Below are 26,175 nucleotides of genomic sequence, written 5' to 3'. Positions count from 1 at the left end.
TATCATATATACATGGGTGTAAGGCATGCATATGTACGTGTGTGTGTATATATATATATGCACATACAGACATATACATACACACGTGCATGTACACACCATATGTGTATATATATATATTTTTATGTAAATATGTACAAAATTTCCTTTCCATTAGAAGTGACATAAAATACTGAGTTGCCAGACAAACACCCCTCCACAATATTGGCGAGGCATCACTGGATTGCCGTTTATGTGCCTGTGGTTTTAAACGATCAGAAACCATCATTGTGATTAAGATACTGCTTCCGTACTGAGGTAGAGAAATGTGCTATAAATTGATATATATTTAATGTTCCTCCATGGAACAATATCAACAACCTCAAGTCTAAAATAGCTTTTAAAAATATCAATGCTCAATTTATATAAATAAGTGGTCATGATAGGTGGAATTTTAATGTTCAATTAAATACATTTTCTCAGAAGAAAAGTTTCACCCTACAAATTCCATTTTTATGAAATTACCGTCCATTTTTACTCTCATAGGAGGAGTGCTGCATCCAGGTTTAAAGAGAAGTAAGGTGCAAACCATACATTAATGTTTTGTTTTGAAACTAGAATCTGTGATCAAATAAAGCACAATGAGGGAAAAATGCATGTTCATTATTCTGAAAGCCTCTCTCTTATTTTATCACCACTTTTCTAATGTAATAGTTTTCCAGGGTGTCCGTTGTAATGTAAATACCTGGTAAAAGCTCTGGTCTTGGTTGTACTTGCACTCCGTGTTAGCAGGACTAAAATTTACCTCCTGTTCCCTAGCATTTTAAGGAGGGCTGGGACATTTCACAGTTGGGTATGTTGACTCAGTCCCAAGCATTTGTGTTCAAGGCTCTGTGAGGCATGCGGAGACAGAGAGGCCTAGGGTACACACACCTCTTTCCCTAAAAGAGGCCACAGTCCAGTTGGGGAAACAAGCTTGCAACCAATCATGAGCCAAACAGTGGAGTCAGTGCTGTGGCTGAGGTATGAAGAAGTAAACGAGCATAGCAGAAGGGTGGTTCTCTAGCAAGTAGAGAGTTGGGGGTGGCACAAAGCAGAAAGCTTCACAGAAGGGCTGGCATCTGACTCAGCTCTGAAGGATGAACAGATTTTTGATAGGCAGGACTGACATGTCAGGACATTCCAAGAAGCAGGAACAGCTTGCGCAGGGAGTTGGGATGGGCGGTGGGATTCTTGGTATAACTGGTCAGTGTTGTGTATGGTGCTTGAGGGATGGTAGAGAAGGTCGATTGTGGCCAAATCTTCCAGGGTCATAAATTTCATATTCGGGCATGTGGATCTTAATCCTTAGTAGCAATCTGACTCAAGGACAGAAAAGCCATCCCTAAAATCAACAAAGTCAGGTAGGAGCGTGTAGGAAACAACCCCAGGAAGAAAGTTCATATCACGTTTGTGATCTAGGGCTGGGGCTGTGAGGAAGGAGAGTGTAGATCCAAGGGCCCCGTGGAGAGAGAATGGAGTGGTCTGAAGGTCGTATTACTCCTGGACGTTGAGTGAAAGGGAGAAGCCAGTGACTCTGAGGCTTCGTGCTTGGGGACCTGAGACACTGAAGGGCAACTCTAAAAGATGAGCAGTTTTGCAGGGAAATATAATGATTGAAGTTAAGGATATGTGTTGCAGTGCAGTAGAAAATACAGATAGAGATTTCCAAGAGGCCTAAAATCTCAGTAGTTGTTGGAGCTAGAAATATGGGTCTTGGAACCATCTCTTTCTATGAAGGTGGACACTGAGAGAATGAGGGACAAGATCACCTTCATTCAGAGCAAGATGAAGGAACTCAACAAGAAATGTAGAGGGTCATCTCCAGTTAAGCAGTATACTCTGTGGCCCTTAATCCATATCATATTGTCTTATTTATCTAGTTTTTATTTTCCTAACTTGCAGTCTAGTGTATATGTAACTAAGAGTAGAAATCTAAATTGATTCCTATAACAGAACTAACAGAATAATAAAACTAATAAGTGACATTTATATAGCACTCTACAATTTACAGATTCCTTGCCTGCAACACAGCGGCGGAGGACTGTTTAAGGTCTCAGTGAAAATATACTACAGCAACGCCTTCCAGCCTCCCTTCTGAAACATCAAACCCCAATATTTTGTGTGAGTTTCTTCCATTTCTTGCTAGCTCTGCATATGGAATTATTTACTCCTCACCACATTCCAGATAAGCAGATTCTGATCCCCACTTTACAGAGAGAAAGTCAGGGAGACTGATTGATTTGCCACACTATCATCCCTGTTGGTGTATTGAGTGATAAATTAACCCAGACTTCCATAATAAAATGATCTATTACTGTATAACAATTTACCCAAAACTTAGCAGCTGAAGCCAACAGTAAACATTTATCAGCTCACACAGTTTCTCTGGCGCGGCTAACCAGACGGTTCTGGGGCAGGGCCTCCCATGCAATTGTAGTCAAGGTGTCAGCCAGAGCCACAGCTGTTGGAAGATTTGACTGAGGCTGGCAGACAGACGGCTCGTGTGCCTGGCAAGTTGTTGCTGATAGCTGGCAGGAGGCCTGGGTTCCTTGTCATATGGGCCTCGCCATAGGCCTCCTTGAGTGTCCCCATAACATGTTATCTGGCTTCCCTCGGAGAGAGTGATCCAAGACAGCAGGATGGAGGCCACGGTGGTTCTTAAGTCCCAACCTTGGGAATCACATTCCCTCATTTCTGCAAAATCCTGTTAATTACACAAGTCAGTCTTAATCAGTGTGGGAGGGGACCCCACAAGGACACAATTACCAGGAGGAGAAATGACAAGGGTCGTTTGGAGCGTCTTGGAGGCTCACTACCATACCATATTATTGACCTGCAGTACTTTCATCGTCAACTTGCAGGATTTATGATTCATTCAAACTAAAGACATCCCAAAGAGATGTTTGTCTTTAAACATTTTATAATTCAGGACTTTAAGTAACATTTTTAAAAATTTGTAGAAATGTTTGAGGTGTCTAGTACACCAAAATTTGTAATCAAATAGTAAACAGTGGCTTGTCTGATAAAAAAACTTACATGAGGGGGTACCCCGTCACCGTCACACTTGGTAACGAATGAAGCCTTTAAATGGACTTTTCATGTCATTTATCTGTTTAAATCACTGAAATAAATCTTATCAAACAAGACCTCTGGAAATCACCCAAATAAATAGAATGTGCCATTAATCAAGATGCCAGTTAGATGCATTCTACGCTTTTGGTGGCTGCGTGAGAGAAAGGTTGTACATTCTCCACCTTATATTTTAGGATTTTAAAAGATAGGAAGAGCTGGTAGGAAAACTTGGATAAAGTTTACATGCAGCTTGCATGTGTTGCATAAACTCTCCATAACTAGCTCCATCCGTGAAATGTTGAAAGCTGATGCGAACGTGATGGCCGGAAGGGCGCCCGCGCTTACCCATCACAGAACCAAGGCTCTCACCTCCACAGTGGAGTTTCCACACACCAGTGCCCCGGGGCAGAGTTTCTAATCGAAGCCGGTAAGCACACCGAAGTGGCCCGTAGCCTAGCAGAAGTGGGGGTTTGCTCCCGCTTAGGGTGTCGCCCCGTCTCATTCATTTGCGGGCTGCCAAATTTCATGAGCAAACCACTTCCTCAACCTCATCTTCCTCACCGCTCACTGCTCTTCAGGCTGGCACAGTGTCGCTTGTGTTCCCCAGCCCTGCTCTGCTAAACCTGCTCTCTCTCAAGAGAGCAATAACCGTGTGAACCCAGCAGATCCGGGTGCTGTGGCTACCCACCATACTTCCTCAGATCGTCTGTGGCACACGGCTCTGGGCTCTGTGGATGTCTGTGGAGCTCTGCTTCTTCTGTCTTCTCATGGTCCCACCTCACAAAGTGGAAGTAGCAGTTTTGTTCTCTTGGCTGCTCTCCTCACCCCAGCCGTCTGGGCTGCCTGCCTGTATGTTCCCATTCCCCGCCTCAGCCCCAGTTGTCTTCTTAAGATGGACCTTTTCCACATTGCAATTTCGATTCTGATCTCTGTCCCAAGCTCCATGTCCCTGTAACACTTTAAACTCATTTAAGTCTAAAACTGAACTCGTCATCCCCATGCACCCATCACGTTTTTACCATTTCCCCCAAATTATACCACCATGTCCAAAGTCACCTATAAAACCACTCATCTTGACCTTTCCATTTCCCTTGCACTTTACATTTTGTAAATCCCTGGGCCTTATAAGTTCTGCCTTCCTGCCTCCCTCCTCCCATTGTCATACTCCATCCATTACCTCTTACCTGAACTCTAGAATAGCCCTCTTCCTATGCAAAACTATAGTTCCTAAAGCAAGCTTTAAACATGGCTCTTGCTCAAAAGGCCTTGTCCTACATAGCCCATACTATTTCTTTTGCCAAGAATCAACACTTCCCCTATTTCAGATTTCCCTGATCACATGTATCTTTCAAGGTCCAAATCAATTATCATTTTCTCCATAACATCATAGGCATCCCTTCATTTCTTAAAATAATCACTTTATCCTCTCATATTCTTTAACTATTTTGTACCTTTTGGGGCACATCCCATTTCATATTGTATTTTCTGTCCTTTATCTTCCCAGGTAGGTTGTAAGAGGCCTTGGTCTTATTTTATTTGGGTGTTTATCCCCACAGTTCATTCCGTGGGGATTTGTACTTTGTAAGTTTATTGTTGAGTAAATGACTCTTACTAACAAGATTTTAAAAACCCAATAGCATATTTAATGCATCCTCATTTATTTTTGACTTGCAAAAATTGGTTTGAGAGCATTTTTCACCCCTTTCAACTGTTCCCAGTCATCTCTAGAAGCATGGTGGACACAGCTGAAACAGTGATTGCGTTTGGAAATTGCCATAAACTGGAGTTTCCTCTTAGTTACGTCTTGTTCTCATGAACACTCTGCAACTGACCTGCCGCTTCTCATTTCAGGGAGAGTGGAGAAGAAAAGAGAACAAAAAGCAACTTCAGGTAAGATTTGGACTAATTAGTTCCAATTATTTCCTTTTTACTTTCACTTTTTAAAAAATCTATTTGCAGCTTAATATTCAAAAACTCACATTAAAAAGTAATAGTTTATGGTCCTACAATTGATTGTTATTAAATTGATTAAAATAAATTAATACATTTAGTTTTTTCACTTTCACATCAATCATGTCCTCATTCTGTCATTCTGTTCTAAAGAAGATAAGATAGAATGTGATTTTTTCCATTGTTACCTATTAAAAGGTAAGTCTTACAAATACTGACTTCAAAAATTTCAAGTTGTTAAAAAAAATTCAGGTTGTAGCAGTTGACAACCATTTTATTTTCCCAAATATCTATGAATCTTAATTATCTTTCTTAAAACCATTTGTGGAGTGATGTTTTTCAGGACAGTGTTGACTACTTAACCAAAAAGAAACTTAACATTTCAGAGGGATTTTAAGAATTATTCTATTCCTAACTTTTAGTGTATACCCAGAAGTGAATGATGTTTTAACACAGAGCCATCGCGCATAGTAGGGGCCAATATTTGCTAACTGATACAAAAATAAGTTTTTAAATTTCCATATTTTTATTACTTGGCTTTTAGCTGAAAGTCCTGAGGTAAGATGAAATTTCATTTACCAAGTAAATCTTTGCATAAGGGCAGTCTTCCAGCTTCCAGTGCCTTAAAATTGCCAGTAATCCTAGAGAATTCTAATTTGGCATATACCCCTGTGCCTACCACCCTTCCCAAGTATCCACCAACCCATTATTCTATGATATGTGAGAGCTGCCAACGAAAAGACATATTGTTCCTGACCACTATCTTCTTTTCACTGCATTTTTTTTTTGTCTGGTAGCAAGACAAAATTTGTTTGTTTGTTTGTTTGTTTGTAATGCGTGGAGTCAGTAGAAGATAAAAATATGAATTAATCAAAAAATGTGTAAACAACCTATGTCCCTATCCCTTTTCTCCCTCCCAACCTTAGTATTCATCTCAGACAACTGAGCAATGTACTACCTGTACGACTTCCCTCTTAAATGTCATTTGCATTCTTCTAAAGCCTGATCATTAATACAAAAAAAAAAAATGTGAAGGCAAGAAAATGTCTGTTCTCCTCACAGATGCGATTACCTCCATAATTGCTCCTTGGGGGAAGATTATTTATACTGTTTCTAAAATGCTGTTGTTATGATCCTGTAGGTACTGGCTTAAAGAAACTTTATAGTTTGAGAGAAAGCTAAATTGGCCACAGTGGTAAACCAGATGCCTCTTTAAGTTCCCTCTGTATTCATGGACTCTAATATTCTGCGTGACCAAAGGTGACACAAAGAGCTAGAGACAAAGGCAGGACAAGAACTCTGGTTCCCTGACTGATTCTTTCCCAGGTCTTATCATCCTAACCTTTCTTTTCAAATCAAAGTGCTACTCATTTTGATACTGTTGAATTTCTAGCTTGATAAAATATTTTTCAACAATTGGGAAATCTTTTTAAGGCAACAAGATCTTTGCAGGGAACACTAGTCACCAGGGTTATGAGGAAACTCCTTTTATTAAAATGGAGCTGATCTCCCTCAACTGATTCACAGCTTGAAAGTGTGTCTGATTTTTATGAGAATGTGAAGGAAACTTTCTATGGGAAAGTGAAGTCAGAGATAGCTAATGGACAGTGCTCAAATTAGTGGGGAAATTTTCGAGACTCATCACTTCAAAGAACACAAATTCAGCCCTCACAAAATCTGTGTTTGTAAAGATAGTCTGAGTTTCCTGAGTTGGGATCTAACCTTTGCCAGTGTAGTCATAAATAGCATTACCTTCAGTTTGTGAAGCTTGTCTGAATATATGCATCTTTAGACACCAAGAATGTCTTGGGCATCCCAGCTTCTGAAGTCCTGCCAGGTCTTCTTTGTATCACTTGGTGTTCATTCTGCTCAGATTCTGTGTCCTGCCTGCTGAATTAGACCATGCTCCCACACCCTCCTGTTTATAGCAGGTCCATCCCCCAGCCAGGGAGATCAGTGTTAGTTTCGGGACTCTTTCAATCTACTCCATCTTGTTGCACAAATCATGTTGGAAACCAAAGAACGTAGAAAAAATATCATAGAGAAAAATATTGCCCGTTACAACAGGGACTTCCAGGACCCTCCCTTTCTGGTTAAGATTGGTTAAGATTGGTTAATGCTTTCTGTATGGAATCTTGGACTAAGATGAAAGTTACAGAGTAAATTTTTATTCAGGGTAAGAAATAACTTCCTAACAAGGAAACCTCTTCAGGACCGGAAAGAATGAGATTATGTTAGTAAAAGTGTACAGAGGTTGGGCCATCACCTGTAAGGAATGGTGATAAGAGATTCATGAAGAGTTTGATCATTCCTAAAGTGCTTTCCAATTTTGTGTCTATGATTCCACTTACTGTTATTACTTTATTGAAATGGCTTTACTGTGTGTATCTGGATCAACACACACACTCCTAAATGGTTTGCATTTCATTATATAACTGAGTGAATCATGTTCCAAAGCTTAAACTAAGTCAGTTTAGTGAGTTGCTCAGGAGAGCATATAGCTATTGGGGCTAAGACTATAGAATAAATCTTGTCCCAGAGTCGATTTAGCTTCTTTTGGGGAGAAAGTTGTTCGACTCTGATTGCAACCATGGCTGTAATTTCAAATATGATGCTCTTCTTGATAAGCCAGGAATAAGTCACAAAAGAATATGCATAACCTGGTAAGCTTAGCCATTTGGGAAAAATAATTCAAAGCATATGTCTCTCGATCCTGAGCTCGGAAACCCGTCTCAAATTCATGTAACATGGCCAGTAAGATCAAAGCTGAATTTGGCTATTTGGGTTGGCAAAGAATATTAAAAATATATGGTGATATGATAATAGAGGCAAAATATCAGGAGGCAAGTTCCCAATATCATCAATTATCTATTTGCCCTTGATTTTTTTCAGGGACCCAATTTCCTGACCAGAAAAACAGGAAAAAGTGACCAGGTGTATTCCACAGGTTTTATATAAAAACTCTATTTAATTTGAAGAATTTTAACTTATCAGAAGAAAGACCCCTTTTCTAATCAAGGAACTCTTGATATTAAAAACACAATACAGCAAAAAATACAGAAGAATTCTCACAGAAAAAGTGCTTCATAAATCATTGTTTAGAAAACGATATATTAATTAGAAGGCTTACTAAGGTAGACTATGGAGACACCATCTGTTAAATATATATTGTTCCAAATTTTTTAGAGAAGGAGAACACTTTCAACTCTAGTCAAGTTTTAAGTAAAGAACGGTCCCAGTGGGCCAGAGAATGGAGTTATAGATAGAGATGATAATGCGTATTTTAAAATGAAGTTGCATTGTTTTCATTTATGACATTAGATCATCCCTGAAGTTGGAGAGGTTTTGTTCATTTGCCTTGTTTGTGAAAAGTTACAGGTAAAGAACAATGTTATTTTTTTTCTCAACTCAAAAAGTGAGATTTATTAACGAAAATTCAGCAAATGGTGGGACATCTGCTTTGCAAGCTCAGTCCCTTTCTTACGTTTTGACTGTGCTTTTCCCTTCTTTGAAATGTCCTAAAGCATCAATAGCACCTCAATTTTAAAACTTTTAACACATATTTAACATGCAGTCATTCATATAAAAAAAAATTTAACATGCAGTCATTCATATAAAAAGTAGTTAAAAAGATACTTAATAAATTCTTCCATCTGTATAGTAACAGCACGTTCACTTTCTTATATGTTACTCATTTATTAAATGCAAATTTTCGAATGGATTCTTATATAGCATTTTTCTCTCTATACTATTGCTATTTTTGCGGTGGTTTTTACCTTGATTCCTATACACTACCAAGAAAACCTTCAAAAATAAGCATGAGAAGACCTAATTTGTTATTGTTTTAATTATTGATGACCAACATTAAGCTTATGAAGTTAGCAGGCAAATCATGTTGGGACAAATGCATTTAAGTAAATTATCATTATTTAAAAGCCCATCATTTCAGAATAATGAGAATCGTTATTCCAGTTAGAATCAAGTCTTGAAAATGTATATCATCCTAACTGTCTTATAGCTTATAAAAATCTCTGCTCACTCAATAATCCTGTATTGTGTATTTGAAAGTTGCTAACAGGGTAGATCTTAAAAGTTCTCATCATAAGAAAAAAAGGAAAAAAATTGTAACTATGTGTGGTGACAAATGTTAACTAAACTTATGGTGATCATTTTGCAATGTTTATAAATATCAAATCATTATGTCGTATACACCTGAAACTAATACAATGTTGTATGCTAATTATATCTCAATTTAAAAAAAAAGGCCCTTGTCTTGACCTCATCTCATTTGGTGCCACAAAGTGGGCAAAGAAGGAATCTGACTAAGCATTTGTAAGCTGATACATTCAGTTTGCTGAACATTTTTTCAGTCCAGGCTTTGTGCTTGATATTATAGATGTGATGGTGAATAAGAGACAGCATTTATATCCTCACTTCATTCACTTTCAGCTGGGAAGAAAAGCAAGGACAGATGATTATAATACAGTGTGGAGAGTGCCTTTTAGAGAATTACTGGGTGCCATGAGGTTGTCAAAGAAGGCTTCATGGAAGGGGAGGGGGGGACTTCAGTTGATCCTTAAAGAAAGTGGAGCTTACCAGGTAGAAAAGGAGAAAGGTCTGGCTGTCTAGAGAGACAAAGACAAGAAAAAGCTTGGCCCATTGAGGTATGGTCAGTGGTTTAATAAGACCAGAGCACAGTTATAAGCAGACAAAAGGCAGGACTTGTGGCCAGAAAATTTGGCATGAGCCAGAATCAGCAGGGGCCATCATGCTATCCCATGGAGTTGGGACTTTATGCAGAGGATGTTGGAAGCTAATGAAGTGCAAGGAATTACACGACCTATTTGTGTTTTATAGAAATCCTTCCAGAGGAAGTATGGATTGGAAGGAGAATTCAATTGGGGCAGGGAAATCAGGTGGTATGCCACTATAATTACATAAGAATGAAAAGACGAAGTTCTGAGGGACCTTTACTAGACACTGGCATTAGAGAGGGAGCTAGAGAAACGACATGAAGATATGTTTTAAAAATAGAATTCCCGTGTTTGATTGGATACAGGAAGTAAAGGAGATGACTCCTCGGTTTCCAACCTAAGAAATGAGAAGAGTAGTACATCTTGCTTCAAAAGAAGGAGGGATTGGTCAAGCATGACAGAGGCCACAGAGGAATCAAATAAAATAAGCACTGAAAAATGTCCATTGGAATTGGAGGAAAAATGTGTTGGTCATCACCGAGAAATGATTTTTCAGGAGTTCTGTAAATGAAATGTAGATAGCAATGGGCTGAATGAGGGAGTTAGAAACAAAGGAGTGCACATGCAGACTTGTCCTCCCAGAGAAGTTTGTCTGTCAAGCGGAAGGCGGGAAGACAGAGACAGACAGAGACATAATCATGAAATCGTCAAGTCGGGGAATTGATATTTATCGAAGACCTGCTATTTCTGGCTCTGGGCTCGGAATCTTCAACTCTCAAAACGACCATTTACGGCTTGTATATGGTCAACATTTTAAAAATTAGAAAACTGAGATTAGGGAAGTCAGTTCACTTGCCTTAGTTCCCCCTCCCATATTAACTGGTGGAGCCAGAAATGGAATCGAGGTAGTGGCTTGCTGGAGCCAGCTGGGACTATCTGGGAGGTCATTTGGAAAGAATGGGGGTGCGCTTTTCTTCCCAGTTCAGCTTCCCGTGAGGTCATGCATGTAGCTTACACTGGCTGTGGCGGGAGCATTTACACCACAGAAAGTGGCGAACGTTACAAACCAGCGTTGGCTGATTTGTTTGCTTGTTCCGGGACAGCCAGTTGTTACATATGGGCAGTGCACGGCTGGATCTGCGTCTGTGCGACAGCAAAGCCAAAGCAGCTCCCACTGCCCACATGTGTGATCAGGCCAAGGTCACTTGGTTAGCGAAAAGAGAACGAGAGTTGAGATCACATCCAGACCTGCAGGACTCACATCTAGCCCAATAGGGGCGCTGGGGCTTTGCTGAAAAGATAAGTGAATATTCCTTCCTCATCTTCTATCCCCAGATGGTCCAGGCTGGTATAAATGAAGCCTCATATTTTATCTGTCCTCCAGTTCTAAGGTACCAATTTTCTGCTTCGGACTCCCAGGCAATCCATCTCTGGTGTGTTTGCTTTTTTAAATAGCTTTCCTGAAGAACTGGCTCTCTGAACTATGTTAATGAATTCTATTTTAAAAAAATAACCAATTTTCTCTGGGTTTATGGTTTCACAACAATATTTATTATTGAGCGAAATAAAGTATCTTAGATGCATTTTTCCACCCACAAAATGGAAGACTTACATCCAGGCTGTTCATTAAAAGAAGTTCTGAAGAGGTTATTTTTAAACAAACTTCATTTTCCAGCCAGTCGAATTTATGATAGAGAGTGAATAACAACACAGCTGTGCCACATTATTTCGAAAATACCTTAAATTCCATTGTATAACGGTGCATTTAAAACAGTGTGCCTTGATGCAAACTAAACAAATCTGAAATGGTTAGTAGCTAATGGGGGAGAAATCACACCAAAGTGCAAATGGGAAAACGTACCCCCGAAATTCTCTCCACCTATTTAATTTGGATTGCTATTACATCATCTGGAGCAGGTTTTATTTGCACACAGTAGAGACTTGAAACATGGTTTCTTTAGGTGGCAGGGGAGAACTATTATCTTTAGGGGCATCATAATAGATTTCACCTTCAAGCCGTGCGCCTCCTTGTAAAACTGAAAAAGTGAAACTTACCTGAGTTGATTCTTACACAGTCTATGTGTTCTTTTCACTCAGGTGAGGAAATGAAGAAGAGTTTGCTAATTTCGTTAGCCAAAAATTACTTCAGGCTTTCATCTTAAATTAAATATTCTGTTAAAAAAAAGAGCCACAAGGAATTCCCAATTAAAATGGAAAGTAACACAAATACAAACGGACTTTCGGAAGCTATCTGATAGATCTCATTCAGGCAGCACAGACCAAAGCAGATCCCCACAACATCAGGCTCATGCTAGTTTGAATGTCCTGTGGAAGCTGCATCAAAGGGCATTCTGTGTGTATATATCAGTCAATGTCATAGTAATTACACTTTAATCTGACACGGTTAGGGAATGAGCATTCAGGGTAAATGTGTATTTTGATTAGTTAAAAATGGCACTTATATTAACAAAGGATTAAAAATGTCCCCAGAAATTGAATATAGCTGATCCTTAGGCTTTCTTGTGAAAGGAGTCTTAAGTCATGCCTGATTTTCCCACAGAGAAAACAATGAACTTGTATTTCTAACCAAGGAACAGATGCCCAGCTTTTTTTTTTTTCATAGAAATGACCACAAACATTTTAATCAACTGTAAATGATATACTTGTACACTGTGTAACTGAAAACCTTCTAAAGTGAATGTAAGTCATTCGAGCTGAGTAATACAGGAATCAATCATATAAACTGTCCTATTATTTCACTGCAAATTCCCAGATAAGAGGATTGGCAGGGCAGGAGAGAAGCCATGAGACTGTAAGGAAACAAAAAGCAAGACTGCTTACCCCAGAAATGAGGTTATGACTTGAGTGGAGGAATTCTGAAAGGGGCAGAGCCTTTCAGAGGGGAGGGGGGTTTACACAGTGTGGGAAATACCAGCACTAGGGCACTTTCATAAGCAGCTGTGTGACGTGGCCAACTAATGCATACTGAGGGGCTAATAAATGGCCATGAATTCATACATTATTGATTCCTGATAGCATATTTAAATTTTGTTCGATGTGATCATCACTGTTTTGGCTTCCATTTGAACCATTTATGAGAGAGGATGGTCCTGATGGTCCATGTCTTAAACATCTTTGTCTTATTAGAGTCCTCTCAGAACGTCTCTTGAATGCTATCTCTGCTTGCTTCTCTGTATTTGCTTACACATCTTCACTGTGCCCTAGTTATTAGCATGACTGTAAATCTCTAATATATTTCTCACTGCACAGGAATGACCTGCATTTCTCAGCCAGATGTGGTCCTTTCTTCGTCCAAAAGATCCCTAAAATGCAGTTCTACCCATGCGTTCTCTGAAAACATACAGCTCTGTGTTTCTTTGATACACTGAGACAAACAAAACAGCACATTCAATTTCATAATAATTTATTTGATTGCTTATTTGGGGTTTTTTTTCCCACTCTCTCTCTTGCCTTCCTCTAGATCAGCAATTCAGTAGAAATATAATGCAAAGCATACATGTAAATTTAAATTTTTGAGTAACCACCTTTTAAAAACTAAAAAGAAATCGATGAGATTATGTTAATAATATGCTTGTTAACCCAGTATATTAAAAATATTATTTCAAAATATAATCAATATAAAAAATTATAAATAAGATACTAGAAAGGATGCATGTGGCAGACGTGTGGTACAGCAAAGATTAATGGAGTACACTGGGCACCTGCAGAGTGAGCCTTTATCAGCAGCATGCCTGGTCCTGGAATGCCCTTTTGGAGACTGTTGTCTTTGCAGGTTCTGTTTGCTTCGTTTCTGAGCTAGGTTTTAATGACATCGAAAAATGGAGTGAAAACAAGAACAGGAGTTGCTTTTGTCGTTCTGTTTTGTTCCCGGTGCCTCCCACAGGGCCTGGAAGATGCAGACTTTCAGGAAGTATTGGTTCAACAAACGAAGGAGCAAGTGGCTTTGTTAAATCATCAGACGCAGAAAATGTCCTTGTGGGTTTCCTAAGGAAAGAAGCCCCTAAGAATGCTAGGAGGGAATTGCAAAGATAGGACAGGAGAAACCCAGAGAAATGGCAACATACCTGAGAAGGGGATGGACACCGTAGATTGTGCTTTTGAAATAGCACAAAAAATTCTCTCCAACCAACCCCAGAGCTGTAAACATGTCCTTATACATAAATTACACCAGAAACCTTATTAATTCTGCCTATAAATTTCTGCATCCTAATTCAATTTGGAAGGGAAGTCACTCATTTATTCATTCATTTATTGGAGAACTATTAAAAGAATATTTATTATTTGCTACTATGTGTGAAGGGCAAAAGCACCAAAGTTATATTTGAGATGGAGAGACATCTCAGAGATATAAAAAAATTCTTTGATTTGATTGTTTAGGAGAAATAGAGGATTCGACGATATTTTCTGAATTTTGCCTTTAGATCCATGATTGATGAATCTTGATTGCCCTGGAATGAGCCTATTTGCCTGAAGAGATAATGAATATTACGTTTTCAGTGTCACTGCAGCATTATAAACAAAGAACAAAAATCACTTTTTTTAATAATTCTGTCATTATTCCACTTGTTGATTTTCAGTATTCTGCTATTATTTTAAAAATATGTATGTGTCTACAAGGAGAGACTTATTTGCATACAGTATTTCTCTCCTACCTGCCTACATGCTAGTGGAAATGGGAGTCAACGTTTAGAAGTGATTTGGGGGATTGAACTGAGAAGAGATTGCAGAATATCATTCACATCTCCCGCCTTTAATGCATCTCTTTTAATTGCAATCAAACACATGTATCAGTAACTCATTTGCCATTAATCTATGGGCCTTTAAGTTTTGGATAAGAATAGGATATGAGTGATGATTTCTCTGTGTCAAGGAATGTTCGAATTTTTTTCCCATTGCAAAACGAACCGAACAAGAGTTTGCATGCCTTCCCCGTGTTTGCTGCTAGCCAGGCCTTGTCAACATTGAACAGTAGTGGTCATTGTGTGCCAATGGGACAGCTGTGTGTTGACTTCCTGGGAATTTTAAGGGCATTTATGAAAAGCCAAGCCAGAGCATTCAAAGTATCCTTCATCAACATGTTTGTAGCGTTACTTCTATAAAGTTAAAATAAATGTGTCCTATTCAAAATATGTAATTTGTATTTAATTCATATGTAATTATCGTTTTTAAAATATTAATAAATGGCAACATTAAAAATCATTACAGTGGTTTAGCTAAAACAATTTTTGGTCTAAAATACACATAAAAGCTTATGACTACATAATTTATTATAATTTAAAATTTTTTTATTGAAGTGTAGTTAACACACAATGTTACATTAGTTCTGGGTGGGGCAACATAGCAATTCAACAAGTGTGTATGTTATGCTCACCACAACTGTAGGTACCATCTGTCACCAGACAATTGCAGTATCATTGACAATATTCCCTATGCTGTACCTTTTATCCTTGTGACTCATTCATTCCATAACTGGAATATTATGATATTTTTTGATTGTTGAATATATGAAAAAGTTAGCATCCTTGTTCTTGATTTAACCTGATGCCAATGTGCAGAATATTTTTTGAAAAGTAAAATGTAAATTCATCACTGGAATTTAATTTACCTTTCTGGCATTTATGGAGAAAACAAGAAAAAATCATTTTCCTCCTCCACATGAGGGAGAAAATCAAAAGAGAGAGAGCCAATTGAATATTTTTTAACTCTACAGCAGATTTGAATAACAACTTCCTAACACAACTGGGTTAGGTCCTGGTTCCACGTTCAAGTACCAGTAATGTCCTTTTCTTAAGTGTTCTGATTATAGTCGCAATGTTTGAATTTCACTGAACTTTTCAGAAAGCATTTTAAGTTGGCATTAGTCAGAGTCTTTGAAAGATTTTAAAAATCAAACAAACAAAAACTTAATGGCCTGAAAGATGGATTTCATTACCTCTTGTTTTTAAGTAATGTATAGTGATTGTTGGCAGAAATAGATAAAACAAATAGATGCCTTGGGTCAGCTTGCATTTTTTTCTTTTCTCTTCAAAGACTACCACACTGGGTCCAGTATCAACACTGTAGGATCTAGCACGGTGTAACTTAGGCATCATACTCCTTTGACTAGTAAGTTATCAACTGTAACATTGTCACTCATGAAATAATATCAGAGGCAGATCTTTGTTCTGGGTGAAAAATAGAAGTTTTGCCTGTAAGATGGCAGATATGATTGAACTTTAGTTCATAGTTACTGATAGAAATGTAAACAACAAGGCTAAGAAGTCACTAATTTAGATTTAGATTTTTTTTTTTGATATTCGACTTCAGAACTTGTGTAAGTAGTGTAATACAGTCTAGTTTAGTACTCAAAATGACACTCTAATCAGTACTCTTAAAATAAAGGGCCTATCTAAAGGACAGACAACAAATGTGTCCCTGAAGCATGTAGATCTTCTCCAGAGCATTGGGATGGAAAATTTAAAGGTGAAATAGTTCAGAGCTTCATAAACCAGCAAAAGCAAAGCAGCTGTTTACCAACTCCCACTCCCCCCTTCCCCGCCAGCCCCTGGTAAGTTCTAGAGATCCGCTGTGCAATACTGTACCATCCTAAACAATACTACTGTACTGTGCACTTAAAAATTTGTTAAAAGGGTAGACTCATGTTAATTATTCTTATCAGAATAAAATAAAATTTAAAATAAATTAATTAAAATAAACAGTCAAGTTCTATATAGTAGGAGGAGGCATTGACTAACTAACTCTAGGTATAATGACACTAACAAGGTAACCAAAATGTCAAAACTGATCGTACAATGGTCCAGACCTTTGCTGAGGCAATTCAAGGTTTAGAAAATACTGGCCCCACCCAGTAGTTGGGGAGTTCTGAGACCATTTGGCTCCATCTGAAGTAGGGAGAAATATGATCTTAAGAAATGAAGCTTTTCCATTTTTCTTCATGTTTGAAAATTTTCATAATAAAATGTAGGAAGACTGAAATAAGGAAAACATGGCAACCGTGCCTTTGTTTTTCCTCCTGTTGAAACCATACGGTGCAACTCTAGTCATATCATATTTCCAAAAGTGGTTGTTGGGTTGGGCAGTCAGACCATGTCTTCCAGACGTTTCAGGAAAGCAGATGAAGGAAGAAGGATTTCTTCCCTCTTCTTTCATCCCTGAAACTGGAGAGAAAGAAGAAATGAAAGCCAGTCTTCTTCAGCTTTGGGAACTTACCTCAAAGGGGGATTCCTACTTCTTCTATGTCCTTCAGACTAACTGCTGCTTCTTGTCCTCTTATCACCAACTTGAATCATCCAGTGTGTGTACTTAATCTGCATTCACAATTACATCATAGACACTGAGACATTGCCATGAAGTATATACACTTATGAATTCTGCGCATGAATACTGCACATTTTTATTTTAAGCCTTTTAACTGGTCTTTCTAATTATATATCATCTGCTTCAGTAGGCTCATATTTTTCTTCTTTTCAGTTGGTCTTTATCCATGAGAAAAGATAAATTTAAATACTGGGATACCACTTGAGCTAGAATGGTAAGGGAAGATCTCTCTGAGGAGCTGGTATTTGAATTGAATCAAGAGTGATGTGAAGGAACCAGTCATGAGCAATTCTGACAGAAGAGGATATGGCGAGTGCAAAGGCCCTGAGGCAGGACAAGCTTAGTGGATTGAAGAAACTGGAAAGAAAGTCAGCATGGCTGGAGCAGAGTGAGCAAGGGTGAATATGTAGGCAGTGTCCAGCTTATGTGGAGCCATGTGGACTGTAGTGAAGAGTTTCAGTTTTATGATGATCACAACAGAAAATCATTGCAGAATTTTATGTAAGGAAATGAGTTTTGTTTTGTTTTGTTTTGAGCACTCTGGCTTGGGAGGGGTATTAGAGGGGAAAATACAGAGGTCCGGAGAACCTTTACAGACCCATTATAGTAAGCCAGGAGAAAAATGAAGTGGTCCACAATAGGGTAGTTTCAGTGAAAATAATGACACATTATCAGATTTAGGGTATATTTTTGTGGTAGAAATGGATGTGAGTGGCTAAGAGGGGGATAAAGGATGGCTCTAGGTTTTTGGCATGAGCAAGTTCGTAATAATACTATTAGCTGGGATGTGGCCAAACATGAGAGGGCGAGTTTGGAGAGCTGGGAATAAAAGGAGATTTCTATTTTAGATATGTTAAAATTGAGATGACTATTCCCTACCTAAGCAAAGATGCTTCTTGGATATCTATTGCAGTTATCTAGGTGAGAAATAATAGTGGCCTGAACTAAGGAAGTGGCAGTGGGGCTTGTGGGAAGGTGATGGATTCGAGAAATGTTTGAAGAAAAAATAAACAAGAACTTGATTATTAATGACAAGTGAGCCATGAGGGAATGCAGGAGGAATTCCAAGGCCTCTGATTTGGATGACTGAGGGGTGCCAGTCCCAGAGAGGAAGCACTGGGGGAGAAGTGGGATTGGAAGAGAAGAGAAGGACTCCATATTTAAATAGGCATGGTTTTAGTGCTTATAGGAGACCCAAAGCCATGGGCACTGAGTGTGTTCTTTTTTTTTTTTTTTAAGATTTTATTTATTTATTTGAGAGAGAGAGCACTTGAAAGCAAGCATGAGTTGAGGGGGTGTGCAGAGGGAGAGGGAGAAGCAGACACCTTGCTCAGCAGGAAGCCAAAGGGATGTGGGGCTCGATCCTAGGACCCAGAGATCACGACTTGAGCCAAAGGCAGACGTTTAACCCACTGAGCCACCAAGGCATCCCCACACTGAGTGTCCTCTTATTTGAGTCTGGAGCTCAAGGGAAAGACACAGTTAGAGACCTGGGAGTCAGTGTTATAAAGATACTTGTTATTAATGCCAACAAAGTGGATAGAATACTCAGAAAGAGCCAGTAGTGCAAAAACATAAAGAGACTGTATTTCAGATGAAAAGAAAAAGCTTGATGTGCATCATGATGCTTAGCAAAACTATCCCCAAAACGCAGAGAAGGAAGGGAATACTATAAATACCGTTCCACGTGAGATGTGTCATTTCAAGCTCCTCTTCTTCCAGAACTTACAATGAGTCAATATTGGACATGAGTGTCCTATCCAAAGAGCAAAACCTACGACCGTAGGGCAGGATGATAAAGAATTTGGAAGTTGAGACTTCGATTTTGAATTCTTGGGTAGTTGCATACATACTGTTGATGGGAATGCAAAATGTTATAGCCACTGTGGAAGAAGAGTATAGAGGTTTCTCAAAAAATTAAAAATGGAACCACCATATAGTCCTGCATATCCCACTTTTGGGCAGTTATCCAGAAGAATTGAAATCAGGATCTAGAAGAGGTATTGGGGCTCTTGTGTTCACTGCAGCACTATTCACAATAGCCAAGATGTGGAAACAATGTAAATGTGCATTGAAAGGTGAATGGATAAAGAACATGTGATATATACATACAATGGAATACTCTTCAACCTTTAAAAACAAAAGGAAATTCTACAACATATGGTAATATGGTTGAACCTTGAGGACATTATGCTAAGTGAAATAAACCAGACCCAAAAGGACAAGCATTGTAGATTCCACTGACATGAGATATCTGAAATAGTCAAAGTCGTAGAATCAAAGAATGGAAAGGTGGTTACCAGGCAGTAGGGGAAGGGGAAAAAATAAGGAGTCACTAACCAATAAGCATGAAAGTTTCAGTCAAGCAAGGTGCATATGCTCCTAGAGTCCTGCAGTATAACATTGTACATATAGGCAACAATGATGTATTGTACACTTTAAAATTTGTCAAGAGGGTGGATCATTGTATTTGCAGATGATATTTGGGTTGAGCAATTGTCTTCCAGGCGATTGAGGTCGGCAGAAGACAAGCAGGAAATGACAGAGGCAGACCCCGTGACCGGGCTGCAAGGAGGGTGCTGGCCATCCAAATAAACCCAGTTCTTCTGGCTCCAAAATCAGTGAACACTGCCTGCCCCACAGCTGCCTCTTTAGAATAATGGAAGGTCTGTGTCTGGGAGGAACCCTGGAGATTATTTGGTGCTAATTTTCATTTTCCAAACAGATTGAATGAAGCCATGAGACAGTAGCTTATTAAAAGTCACACACCTGCTCTTGGGTGCAGTCTGCGAGGATATTGGAAGCATTCCTGTTGTGCTCTAATACCATTTGTAAGACTTTTTTCAAAGGAAATGAAACCAATGTCATGTATGCCCTCTGTATGCCTCGTGGCCAAATCTCCTTCTGGAGAGAGTGGGGTGTAAAGGTTAAGATTTCCAGCCGTTGTCTCAGACTCCCAGGGCTGGAGTCCCTGCTCTGTCCCTTAGGAGTCATATGACCTCAGCCTCTCTCAACTTACTCCCTGTATTTGTCAAATGGAGATAATACTAGAATTACCTCATAGAGTTGTAATGAGGATTGAGTGAGGTAATACCTGTCAAGCCCTGGGCCTAAGACTTAGCTCATGGTATGTTCACGATAAATTTTAGCAATCTTTTTTATTGCCCTTGATATTACTTTATATTACTTGCCTCTGTCCTTTAGCATCTAGGATGGAAACGTTAATAACAGACACCCAGAGGTTTATTTCCATGTAGTGGGAATAAAACAAGTATTTGTTAAGACAGTGACAAAAGAAGGAAGAAAGTGAGCAAGGGAGAGCTTAGCACTGGAAGATCTTTCTTCATTGTCTGGCTCATATTCTGAAACGTGGAAATGTAGAAGCTATTGTTATTATTGATATTACCCATTTTTTTGACCTGTAAAATACACAGCCAGCATTTTTCACATGGTATGGAAAAAATCAAGAAGGAAGGGGTGTGCCTCTGTGTGTTTTAAACATGGCAGACAATTTCAGAGGTTTGCCCATTGTTTTCACTGCTAACCCCGATTTCTGTACCTCGTACGTGGCTCTGGTGGAGTGTCTGTGTGTGCTGGTCAGAGGCGCAGAGAGGACAGAGACACGGTGCTTTCCCTTAGTGAGCTTGCATGCGGCAAAGCCAGGTGAAGCTTCTACAGATCATGTGGTGTAAGGTTAGGACCATGGACCCCATGGTCAGACCCCCTGAGTTTGGTTCCAGCACTTGGCAACCTTGCAGAATTCGCCAGAATTTTATTGAAGGGACAGCCACTTGAGATCTCGAACATTTTTATGAATTACTTATAAAGTCAGAAATCTTAATACCTTTCAAATTTGCTTCTTCTTCTTTTTTTTTTTTTTTTTTTGGTGCAAAATGGTGGTTTATTAAAGATCCGGGATAGGGCCCGTGGGCAGAAAGAGCTGCTGCCCCAGGTCTGGAGGGGTGGTGATTATATACTTGGGAGTTGGGAGAAGTAAGGAAAAGGAGGTTTTGAAAGAACTTTCATATGCTAAAGAGCACTGACCTACAAGACACTTGCGAGATATGGAGGTCTTGCCATTGTCAAGTTAAGGTTGTTTTCCCCTCTAGAGAGGTATTATTAACATTAAGGTAGTTGGGAGATTCCTGGAAGACTATCACACATGTCCCACGCAGGGGTGGGGGTTGGGGGGAGGTTGCAGGGTGTCAGCTTGTGCTCTGTCTTCGAATTTGCTTCTCGAAGGAAGCAATACAACATAAATAGGAACATGAATAGGAAAAATACAACATAAATAGGAAAAACATGGGGACTGCATGATAATGAAAACCTACTTAGTTATTTATTTACTTATTTTTGCCCCATTTGCTAGAATCTCGAAGCTGAAATGGACATTAAGACATTTTGTAGATGAGAGAATTAGCACCCAGGGAGGCTGGGTGCATTGGTTTCCCTGGAGATCGTTGTAGAATCAGACCTGCCCCTTTGCAGTGCTGTTCTGACTTCAGAGGCTGCTGCTTGGGCTAGCCTTCTCAGCACCTCACTCGATATGGTCTGTGCTTTGTTTTATACAAAGCATACCATCAAGTGCTGGATCCCCCTGCCCAGGGAGCCTGGCGTGGGCACAGGTGCACTCAGCCGGCAGAGGCTGGTCCAGTGAGAATGCAGCTCTGTGCAAAGAGCACTCAGTGCACACAATGGCACCGGATCTTGCCCTGTTTCTCTTTTCATTTCTATTTCCTTTCAGTTAATTTTGTTAACTAATTAAAAATTAGTTAACTGATTTTGCAATCTTTAGAAAATGAAATAAACGGGTGTGCTCACACGGTCTTTACATTTGTACTCACGTTAATTAAATAATGAATCCATTATTTATAATAATGCTTCCAAAAACATGTTGAAATGAGAACTGCTTTAATGAAGGAGGCTTTAAATCTCAACCACATTTACAGCCAAATGATTGCAATAATTATTTTTTGAAACCAGATCATTTAAAAACAAAATAGCAATTTTTGAAAGTATATAAAACTGATGTCTCATGTATGAACATCTTGCACAATTTAACATAATTTTATTGAAGGGATACCCATTTGAGATCTTAACCTTTTTTATGAATTCCTTATAAAGACATAGAAATCTTAATGCCTTTCTAATTTGTTTCTCAAAGAAAATAATTTGGAAAACGCCAAGGAAAGAAACATAGAAAGCATTTAACATAAACTGAAATCATTAATACTTAATGGAAAAACAATAATCCATTCTGAGGCATTTTAAAACAGCTACTATAAGATCATCCCTCCTAGGAGGCTGGGAAGTTCTTTGAAACTGGTGCTTTTAGTCTTACTCAAAGAAGGACCTAACAGAAATAGAACCCGTAAGACCCAAAGGTTAGAAGGAGGTGGATGGTGAGGTTCAAATGGCTTCAGTGTCACTGCTATTTGTCATCACAGATTTCCACCAAGCTTGCTCCCACCCCTGGCTCCCCATGGGACCATTGGGTCAGAGGTTCTTCTGTGTTGATTATTGTTTGCTGGAGAGGAGGGATGCCTTTTCAGAGTTTCTTCAATTTCAGAGTTGCAAGAACCAGTTCTGAAAGTAGTTGGCAGTGTCATTTGGCCAAATTGGTTTGCAGAGCCCCTTTTGTTTTGAACCACTGAGGCCCAAAGTCAAGAAATACTTGGATCAACTTAATGGAACCAAAACTGTAGAGTTCTTATTTGCAAATTTCTAAGACTATTTCATTACTTTGTCTTCTCTCGTCTGCTACTGTGTTCTGTTGATGACCACTCTTGAGCTATCTCAAGCCCCCTTCCTGAGTGGCAGCAGTCCACCCACCCCATCACAGCCTTCTCTGCCCTAAGGCTCATGGGATGGAAGGAAGGAATACTGGAGGGGTAGATTGGGAGGCAAAATTCTGAAGCCAAATCCTTGTTCTACCTCTAGTGTTGTGGTCTTGGGCAAGATACCTAAACTCACTGTCACTTTCTCCTTCTCTCTCCATTTAAAAATATATATATTTTTTAAATTTTATCAAAGTAGTGCATACACAGTTAAAGTATCAAATACAACAGAAGGTTTTTTTAACCAGCCCTCTCTTAAATAATTTGCCTAGTTAAGCAATGCTCTCCCTTCCCTAGTGGCGACCTACTGACCAATGCTCACAGCCAGCTGAACACCAGGGCATCACCTGCTGTCCCTATAGCCTACCTGTCAACTTCTGACCCCACCTGTGGGGATATATGTGAACCGAGAGTGAATTGTGTTTGTTCCCAAACCTGCTGTGCCAATTATACTTGTTCATATAATTATTCAACTCAGTTATAAAATATGTAAACCAAGGACATATGGGTGCATAAAAGAATTGCTATTTCCATAAAAATGCTTTGGAAAGACTCAATGATGTTGAGTCATTAAAAATAAAATGCTGTAGAATAAGGTATTAAAATATAATGGTTAAATGTTAGGATAAGACTCAAATCTAAAAGGGCTTTGTTTTGTGTCTTTAAGTTCTCAATACACTTTAATGGAACCAAAACTAGAAAATATAGATGATTATGGGCATGGTTTATGTAAAAAAAAAAAAAAGGTGCAGAACTTGAAATATGTAGTTATATTCCATATACAGAAATACAGGTCATATTCCCATGCAATTCTCCTGGTATTAATTTTTTTCTGCTTCAAAATTTTATTTAAATTCTAGTGAGTTAACATATAGTGTAATATCGGTTTCAGGAGTGAAATTTAGTGATTCATCACTTACATATAACACCCAGGGCTCATCATAACAAGTCTGGTATTAAATTAGATAAGGTTCACGTAAAATGCCGGCAGCATGTCTGATATTTAGTAACAATTCATAAAATACTAGATATTATTGTGGTTATTACTAACTTAATAATTGTGCATCTGAGTAATTTTAGAAGAAAACAGAAAAGTAAAGTTTTAGACCAAATTAATATTTCAAAAGAAAATGCCGTGATACCTCTTAAATCCAACAACGGAATATTAGACAGCAGAGAACCTAAACTTCACTGTGATCGCTTTTGTATCAGAATACCAGTATGTAAAATGGAAGGTATCGATAATCGCCTTTCTGAAAGGTTTAGCTGGAGGGGGAAAAAACCTGATTCATTCATGAAAGGACACCCTATTTCAGTTTTAACGACAAATTGCCCACACGGTCTTAGGAATCTGTCTAGGCTTTTCCTATCTTCGTATTCTCTGTTAGGTAAGGATGATGGTAAACAGCACGATTAGCTTCTCACTGTGACCAGAGGAATTACTTTGAGAAAAGTGTACCGTGGTCATATTTGTGTTCTCTCCCTTGAGTAGGAGCCCTGTTTAGCTCAGTGTGCTCTTTATGATGCATGGAGCTCTCAAACCCTGAAGAAAAGGATCGGCAAAATGCTATTTTTTTTTTATTGATTTCCCATCAAAGCTTTAGGTCTATTCACTGAGTATGGTGCTTATGCCAAGTTTCAACAGGTGAAACGTGCTTGGCTACCCAAACCAAAAATAACTCAGAAGAAAGTCATGGGAAAGTGACGAGAAAAATCCTGTTTCATTAGGTTGTCTATACCACTAAATTAAGCCCTTAATATCATAATCAATCTTATCAGCACGATATAAGAACGGGTACATTGGAGGTGAGATTTAAACTCTTTTTCATTTTAGGGGCTGTAGCCAAAACCCAATTAATTTCTGCTATGTGAAACAAGCCTGAATGCTATATTTAAAGTCATCTTCACAGGCTGACTATGGAAGAACATTTATAGTTATTTAATATATGATCATGTAGCAAGGAAGTCAGTCTATATTGATTGTATGGACTGAGCCCAACATCTGAGGTAGCCATTACATTACAAATATATATAGGAATAGCAATGATTTAGAAGATACACTGAAAGCCTTTAAGAGCTATATACACTATTAAAGTGGTGAGGGGGGCGCCTGGGTGGCACAGCGGTTAAGCGTCTGCCTTCGGCTCAGGGCGTGATCCCGGCGTTACGGGATCGAGCCCCACATCAGGCTCCTCTGCTGTGAGCCTGCTTCTTCCTCTCCCACTCCCCCTGCTTGTGTTCCCTCTCTCGCTGGCTGTCTCTATCTCTGTCGAATGAATAAATAAATAAAATCTTAAAAAAAAAAATAAATAAATAAAAAAATAAAATAAAGTGGTGAGGGAGAATGCTTTTCTATATGAGACAAATCATTAACTTAAAATAAGTGAATAACTTAAAAACAAATAAGCATAATTTACTTTCTGTCCTTTTTATCAGAAAAGAAATTTTTAGGGGCACCTGGGTGGCTCAGTCGGTTAAACATCTGCTTTCGGCTCAGATCATGATCTTGGGGTTCTGGGATCAAGCCCCACATTGGGCTTCCTGCTCAGAGGAGAGTCTGGTCCCTCTGTCTGCTGCTCTGCCTGCTTGTGCTCTCTCTCTCTGTGTCATAAATAAATAAAATCTTTAAAAAGAAAAGAAATTTTATAATCTAATTTAATTCAGTACATATTTATACATGACACATTACTAGGTTCAGGGAAGTTATAAAGAGGAGTAAGACTAGATCCTTCCTGTGTTCAGCAAATTTACTATAAAGGGTCAGAGACATGCGTTCATCTAATACTTCAGTCTGTGATGTGTGGAGAGCCAGAGTAGACCAGGGAAGAATATCCAATCCCTGACTGTACTTCATTATAATGCCCTAATGTCAGGTTTCTTGAGACCCTTAAGAAGTTGGCGGACCGTGGTTTCCTGGGGCTGGGGAGGGGAGAGGGGAACCGGGAGTTAGTGTTCAATGGGTATAGAGTTTCAGTCATGCAGGATGAACAGGTTCTAGACATCTGCTGTACTACATTGTGCTTTAGAGTCAACAATTACTGTACTGCACATTTCAGCATGTGTTAAGAGGATAGGTCTCATGTTGTCTGTTTTTTACCACACACAATACATAAAAAAAGAATAAAGGAAGTTAGCAGATGACCTTGCACAACCTTTATATTTGAGTGATCGTGGAGATGGGGAAAAGAGCCTCTTGTGTTCACATTTTTTAAGGAATTGACTTGATCGTTATAAGCCACAGCTTAAAAGCAATACCTGATGAG

General features: G+C 38.9%; 1 protein-coding gene across 1 annotated transcript in view; it reads left to right on the top strand.

The window, feature by feature from the left end:
- Window positions 1-26,175, top strand: part of CHST9 (carbohydrate sulfotransferase 9) — a 194,544-nt gene that overhangs the window by 65,948 nt on the left and 102,421 nt on the right. Inside the window, exon 3 of the mRNA XM_034642789.1 lies at window positions 4,945-4,983. Within this exon, the coding sequence (XP_034498680.1) occupies window positions 4,945-4,983 (39 nt within the window). The remainder of the gene's footprint in view (window positions 1-4,944; window positions 4,984-26,175) is intronic.

The sequence above is a fragment of the Ailuropoda melanoleuca genome, chromosome 14 (genome assembly GCF_002007445.2).
Source record: "Ailuropoda melanoleuca isolate Jingjing chromosome 14, ASM200744v2, whole genome shotgun sequence".
Lineage (NCBI taxonomy): Eukaryota > Metazoa > Chordata > Mammalia > Carnivora > Ursidae > Ailuropoda > Ailuropoda melanoleuca.
The sequence above is the reverse complement of the archived record's forward strand: the minus strand, read 5'-3'. Positions and strand labels throughout refer to the sequence as shown.